The sequence below is a fragment of the Solanum lycopersicum genome, chromosome 8 (genome assembly GCF_036512215.1).
Source record: "Solanum lycopersicum chromosome 8, SLM_r2.1".
In the NCBI taxonomy this organism is placed as follows: Eukaryota; Viridiplantae; Streptophyta; class Magnoliopsida; order Solanales; family Solanaceae; genus Solanum; species Solanum lycopersicum.
The window spans coordinates 42,941,644-42,949,545 of record NC_090807.1 but is presented as its reverse complement, the minus strand read 5'-3'; the positions used below and the strand labels follow the sequence as shown (position 1 = coordinate 42,949,545).

At 41.3% G+C, this 7,902-nt stretch overlaps 1 protein-coding gene across 1 annotated transcript; it reads right to left on the bottom strand.

Annotated features, from left to right (window-relative positions):
• Positions 1–2,548: 2,548 nt before the first annotated feature.
• LOC138337961 (uncharacterized) lies at positions 2,549–2,956 on the bottom strand. The gene has a single exon (XM_069288408.1). It carries the CDS (start codon positions 2,954–2,956, stop codon positions 2,549–2,551), a length of 408 nt encoding a protein of 135 aa, XP_069144509.1.
• Between the last annotated feature and the right edge of the window lie 4,946 nt (positions 2,957–7,902).

The following is a 7,902-nucleotide window of genomic DNA, read 5'->3' as shown; positions in this document are numbered from 1 at the left end:
AACAATTGTCCATTCCACAATTTCACAAGACAAATACACATTGTAGTAATAACATGCAACCTCAACAATATTGACTTTAACTATTTTTTATCCAACACAAATAATAGTAAAACAATAATATGATTTTCACCTATTCAAATATATATATATATATATATATATATATATATATCCACTGCTCTTTCTCCATTATAACAAAAGAAACAATGTTATATGCACTGCAACTATATGCAACACAATCTGCCTATATAAAATATACTAATATTAAATTCTATATCTACATTATTCATCAAATATACATATACATATGCGTTTTTACCTCAACAATTATGTCGTCCCTTTACATTGTGCCTCCTTTTCGTTGTTCTTCTCTTCCGTTTTTTTTATTTAACAAACTACTTCTTTGACCTAATTATTATAAATAACCAATTATAAAAATAACAAATGTGATCCATCTTACTTCCAATGTTACTTTTCTTAACCACCAACTAAATAAATTATTCAAAACTACCCCACTATGTCACGACTCAAAGCGGGCCGCGAGTGGCACCCACACTTACCCTCCTATGTGAGCGAACCAACCAGTCTAAACGCCAAACATTTACCAATAATAAACAGAAATAATACGGAAGACTTAAAAACTCATTAACGAAATCAATAATTAACTTCTAAAACTCAAACTTATCATTATTCCCAAAATCTGGAAGTCATCATCACAAGAACATCTATCCTCAAATTACTAATTCTAAGAGTATCTAGAAAGCTACAATAAATAAAAAGCTAGTCCATGCCGGAACTTCAAGGCATCAAGACATGTAGAAGAAGATCTAGTCCAAGCTAGAAGCGTTAGCTCACCCTGAAATCTGGTGTAATGAAGACTGGCTAGAGTTGCGGTTGAGTGGAAGACGACGGTACGTTTACTGTACTCCACAAATAACAAAGAATGAAAAATACAAATAGGGGTCAGTACAAACACAAGTACTGAGTAGATATCATCGGCCAACTCAAAATAGAAAACAGTATATATCAGATAATATCATAAAATCAACTAAAATACTCAACATGCGGCATTTACAATTACCATAACCCTTGGTCACAACACCAAGCACATCAATGAGGACTCACGCCTCCCCATCATACTCATTTGGGAATTAGGTTCATTAGATTGAGTATATTAACATATTTCAAGATTCATTCGCTTTACTAATCCTGGTGCCTGAACGTGACACTCCGATCCTCATCATACTATCCTGGTGTCGGAACATGACACCCGATCCATATTCTATCCTAGTGTCGGAACGTGACATTTCGATCCTCATATACAATCCTGGTACCGGAACATGGCAGCCGATCCATATTCTATCCTGGTGTTGGAACGTGACACTCCGTTCCTAATATACTATCTTGGTACCGAAACGTGTCACCTGATCCATATTCTATCCTTGTGTCGAAACGTGACACTCCGATCCTCATATACTATCCTGATACCGGAACGTGGAACCCAATCCATATTCTATCTTGGTGTCGGAACGTGACACTCCGATCCTCATATACTATCATGGTACCGGAACGTGGCACCCGATCCCCTAATCTTACTACTTTCGTTCATCAAGCCTTCTTTTATACCAAGGCATCATCATTAACAAAGTAGATTAGGGTTTTTCAAGAGTTAGGATTCAATAGATTCATCATGCTTACTTTATCACAATTATATAATCACATTCATGCAAGCATACAATTAAGCATATAGAAGGGTTTACAACACTACTCAATCCATATCATTCGCTATTAAGAGTTTACTACGAATAGCATAAACCATAACCTACCTCCACCGAAGAATTATGATCAAACAATCTACTTTCCCAAAGCTGCGTTCTTCCTCTCTCTCAATCGATCGTTTCTCCCTCTCTCTCTGTTCTTTTTCTTTTGCTTATTTAAACCTTCTTTCTTTTACCCTAATTAGCATATAATTAAGAATAAAAGATTACAAAAGTAACCCACGAACTAATTCAAGGTTATCTCCTTTAACCCCCAAGTAATTGAATTAGTAACATTCACCCACTAACTTTATAATTATAAGCATGAATATTCCAAAACGCCCCTTTCAAAACTTTAACAGAAATCCAACCCAGTCAGGGTTAAGCAGCCTGTGACGGTCCGTCATGGCTGTGACGGTCCGTCCTGCAGGTCCGTCACAACGTTCAGGGAGTTAATTCTGTGGAAAGATTTGTGACGGTCCGTCGTGCCTGTGACGGTCCGTCCTTTCATTTTGTCACGAAGTTCCGAGAGTCGATTTCAGTACCCAAATTTCAGAATTCTAAGTGTTTTGGAACGAGACCCCCTCGACGGTCCGTCGTGTCCATGACGGTCCATCGTGGGATCCGTCGTCTCAGCTAGTTTTTCAAGAAATAAAATCTGCTGCTCAAAATGACTAAGCAGGTCATTACAATAGATACCAATTTACCCATCGTTCGTCCTCGAACGATCACAAAAAAAATAAACAAGGGCGAAAAGGTGTACCTGAATCTGTAAACAGGTGTGGATATCTTTATTGCATATCAAGCTCCTTCTCCCAATTGGACTCTTCAACGGGTAGATTCTTCCATTGAAATTTGATGGATGCAATCTTCCTTGATCTCAACTTGCGTACTTCTCTATCAAAAATGGCAACAGGATCCTCCTCATAAGACAAATTCTCATCGAGAAGGGCTGAATCCCAACGAATGATGTAGTTTCCATCACCATGGTATCTTTTTAGCATAGAGACATGAAATACCGGGTGCACCCCTGAGAGTCCTGGGGGCAAGGCTAATTCAGAAGCTACCTCCCCCACGCGCTTCGGAACTTTAAATGGGCCAATGTACCTCGGACTAAGCTTACCTCTCTTACCAAACCGCATCACCGCTTTCATGGGTGAAACCTTCAGCAAAACTTGCTCGCCCTCCATAAACCCCATGTCTCTAAACTTTCGATCTGCATATTCTTTCTGCCTACTTTGAGCCGCTAAAAGCTTTTCTTGAATGCATGTCACCCTCTCTAATGAATTCCTCAATAGATCAGTACCCCAAGGTCTAACCTCAAATGCATCAAAACCAAAGCAATGGGATACCTAAATCTCCTCCGATAATATGCTTCGAAAGGATCCATATCAATATTTGAGTGATAGCTATTATTGTATGGAAACTTCGCTAAGGGTAAGAAGTTATCCCAATGACCCCCAAATTCTATCACACATGCACGAAGCATATCTTCAAACACCTGAATTGTTCGCTCAGACTGGCCATCGGTCTGAGGGTGGAATGCAGTACTAAGGTCCAACCTAGTACCTAATTCAGCATGAAATGTTCTCCAAAACATAGAAGTAAACTGCGTACCTCTATCTGATATGATGGAAAGTGGAACTTCATGCAATCGAACAATTTCTGAGATGTAGAGTCTGGCTAATTTCTCTGCATTGTAGGTCACCTTGACCGGGATGAAGTGGGCAGACTTAGTTAATCTGTCCACAATTACCCAAATAGAGTCAAATTTCCCCAATGTCTTTGGAAGAACAACCACGAAGCCTATTGCAATTCTCTCCCACTTCCATTCAGGAATGGCCATTCTCTGAAGTGTTCCTCCGGGCTCTTGTGTTCATACATTACTTGCGGGCAATTTGGACATTTGGCAACAAAATCAACAATGTCGCGCTTCATTCTACTCCACCAAAAGTGTTGCTTTAGGTCACGGTACATCTTGGTTGCACCAGGATGTATAGAATATCCGGAGCTATGAGCCTCGGTAAGAATAGTGTGGATCAAATCATCAACACGAGGCACACATACCCTTCCCTTAATTCTCAAAACACCTTCCTCATCCATTATTGCTTCTTTAGCCTCTCCTCGCAAAAACCATATCCCGAATTCGGCTTAGTTTCTCATTATTAAACTGTTTTCCCTTGATCTTGTCAAGAAAAGAAGATCTCTTCTCATTTACTTCTAACCTCATAAAGTCGTTATCCAGAGTCTGAACCTCTCTAGCCAATGGGCGTCTAGAAGCTTGTAAGTGGGCTAAACTACCCATGCTCCTTGCTTTTCTACTTAAGGCGTCTGCCACAATATTAGCGTTTCCTGGGTGATACAAGATGGTAACATCATAATCCATTAGTAGTTCCATCCATCTCCTCTGTCTCAAGTTCAAATCTTTCTGAGTAAAGACATACTGTAAACTACGATGATTTGTATAGACTTCACACTTCACCCCATATAGATAATGTCTCCATTGCTTTAATGCAAACACTACCGCAGCCAACGCCAAATCATTGGTAGGATAATTACGTTCATGCACCTTTAATTTCCTCGAAGCATAAGCAATTACACTCTTCTCTTGCATTAGCACAGCACCCAAACAAGAATATGATGCATCACAATAAACAACAAAGTTCTTTCCTTCCACTGGGAAGGTGAGAATTGGTGAAGTAGTCAACAAAGTCATGAGTTTCTGAAAGCTTTCTTCACATTCATCCGACCATACAAATGGAACATTCTGCTTTGTCAAGTTCGTCAATTGGGAAGCAATAGAAGAAAATCCCTTGACAAATCTACGGTAGTAGCTGGCTAAACCAACAAAGCTCCTTATTTCTAACACATTAGTAGGTCTTACCCAATTTCTCACTGTTTCAATCTTAGAAGGATCCACCATCACTCCGTCCTTAAAAAATATGTGCCCCAAGAAGGACATTGAATCTAGCCAAAACTCACACTTAGAGAATTTCTCATAAAGCTTTTTCTCCCTCAACATTTCCAATACCATTCTCAAGTGCTCCTCATGTTCTTTCTTGCTCTTCGAGTATACCAGTATGTCATCAATGAATACAACGACAAAGAGATCCAGGTATGGCTTAAAAATCCAATTCATCAAGCTCATGAAAGCAGCCGGGGCATTCGTAAGCCCAAAAGACATTACTAAGAACTCATAATGCCCATATAGGTCCGAAAAGCAGTCTTGGGCACATCCGTTGCCCGTATATTCAATTGATGGTAACAAGATCTCAAGTCAATCTCAAAGAAGACACAAGCACCTTGTAACTGATCGAACAAGTCATCAATGCGAGGAATGGGATACTTGTTCTTAATAGTTACCTTGTTCAACTGCCGGTAGTCTATGCACATCCAAAAACTCCCATCCTTCTTCTTCACAAATAACACCGGAGCACCCCAAGGGGATGCACTTTGTCTAATGAAACCTTTACTTAACAACTCTTGAAGTTGGGCGGCCTTTCACTCCCTTAACTCCGCTGGAGCCATTCTATAAGGAGTTATGGAAATGGGGGGAGTACCCGGCTCCAGATCAATGCAAAAGTCAATATCTCTATCCGGTGGCATACCAGGAAGGTCTGCGGGAAACACATTTAGAAACTCACGGACTATCGAAACCGACTCAATTGAAGGTACTTGGGTAGTATCATCCCTGAGATGTGCCAGGAACGCTAAACAACCCTTACCAAAAATTTTCTTAGTACAAAGAAAGGAGATGATACGAACTGGATTGGGAGTGTAGTCACCCTCCCACACTAACAGATCTGTCCCAGGCTTGGCCAACATTACAGTTTTAGCATTACAATCTAAGATTACAAAATTTGGAGAAAGCCAAGTCATACCCAGAATTACATCGAAGTCAACCATTTCTAAGATAACCAAGTCTACATGAGTACTGCTCCCCACAAAAGTCACAAGACAAGACCTATATACCTTTTCAACTATCACAGACTCACCCACTGGAGTAGAAACACTAATAGGCATATCAAGCAATTCACAATTTAAATTAAGGCCAGTAGCAAATGCGGAAGATACATATGAAAATGTAGAGCAAGGGTCAAATGATGCAGAAGCCATACAATCACAAACAAAAATATTACCTGTGATAACAGCATCTGATGTCTCCGCTTCTGACCGCCCAAGGAAAGCGTAACAATGGGCCCTATCACCTGTCTGCCCATTGCCTCTACCAGGTTGCGCTGCAGTAGTTACCATTTGTCCGTCACCCCGGCCGTTTTGGTGACTACCATTACCTCGGCCACCACGTCCTCCAGAATAGCGGCCTCTGACTATTGGGGGTCTGTAACTCTGTTTTGGACAATACCTCTTAATGTGTCAAGTCTCCCCACATCCATAACACTCTCTGGATTCAAGCATAGGTCTTTGTGAGAATGACGAAGTCTTGGGATAACCTCCAAACTCAGAGGAGTGTTAACCGGTCTGCGGTGGACCCCCAACTACCGTCCGCAGTGAAGACTTAATAGGTCGGACTGGATAACCACCTGAACCCTGTCCTCTGGAGTAAGAACCATTAAACTCACCTCCCTTATGAAACCTTTTAGATGTCGATGCCATGATGAAGTCATCTGGCTTCACTCCCTCCACCTCTATCACGAAGTCTACCACTACCTAAAAGGATTTCTCTGTAGCCGCTACCTGTAAGGCTGAAATTCGCAATCTAACCTCAACCCCTTCATAAAACGGCGAATCCGCTCTTCTGGGCTGAAGCAAAGCTGGGTGGCATACCTGGATAATGCACGGAACTTAGCCTCATACGCAGTCACCGACATCTTGCCTTGCTCTAGGCTCAAGAACTCCTCTCTCCTCCTATCCCTCAAGGTCCGGGGGATATACTTCCCCATAAATAAGCTAGAGAATGATGCCCAACTCATAGGTGGTGCCTGTGCGGGTTGACACTCAACATGTGACCGCCACCACATTTTGGCATTTCCCTGAAACTGATAGGTTACAAACTCAACGCCAAGTCGTTCCACTATACCCATTTTATGTAGTAACTCATGACAATCAACCAGAAAATCGTAGGCATCCTCACATTCAGCACCCTTGAAGACTAGAGATTTCAATTTCAAGAACATACTGAAATGTTCATGTTGATCGCTTATCATTAAAGGCCCTGTAGTCAACCGAGGAAACGTGCCTATTTCCAATAAGGCATCCATGCGGGGAGCCACAGTAGCCGCATGTTGTACCTCCGGAACCTGGGGTGCTGGTGCAGAAAACACTGGAGGTGTCTGGCCTTGATCAGATAACCTGCTAAGATAGGCGAGAACCTGATTGATCATCTCTGGGGAAGGTTGGGGTCACCGCCCTAGTACCAGATGGGCTATGTGCTTATCCTCTTCCTCTAGAGGACGTCCTCCCACGACCTCTACCACGACCCCTTGCCACTGCTCCTCTTCGAGCTACAACCATAGTGGTTGACTCAGACGCACCCTGTCCTGCCGGTGCTGGTGTTGGCATAGTTGTTGCTCTAGTTCTAACCATCTGCGAAATAGAGTGATAATGATCAGATACCAATTTGTATGAACTAGATACCAATTGGATCCAAGTAATAGCACGAAAGAAAGAAAGAATAGAATTTTCCTAAAGTCGTATAGCCTATCAAAGAAAAGTAAAGGCGTCCCCTTAACGTTCCTTAAGACTCTACTAGACTCGTTCTTTTGTGATGAGACCAACGAACCGAATGATCTGATACCATGTTTATCACGACCCAAAGAGGGCCGCGAGTGGCACCCACACTTACCCTCCTATGTAAGCGAACCAAACAATCTAAACCTCAATCATTTACCAATAATAAACAAAAATAATGCGGAAGACTTAAAAACTCATTAACGAAATAAATAATTAACTTATAAAACTCAAACTTATCATTATTCCCTAAATCTGGATGTCATCATCACAAGAACATCTATCCTCAAATTACTAATTCTAAGAGTATCTAGAAAGCTAGAATAAATAAAAAGCTAGTCCATGCCGGAACATTAAGGCATCAAGACATAAAGAAGAAGATCCAGTCCAAGCTAGAAGCGTTAGCTCACGCTTAAATCTGGTGTCATGAAGACTGGCTAGAGTTGCGGTTGAGTGG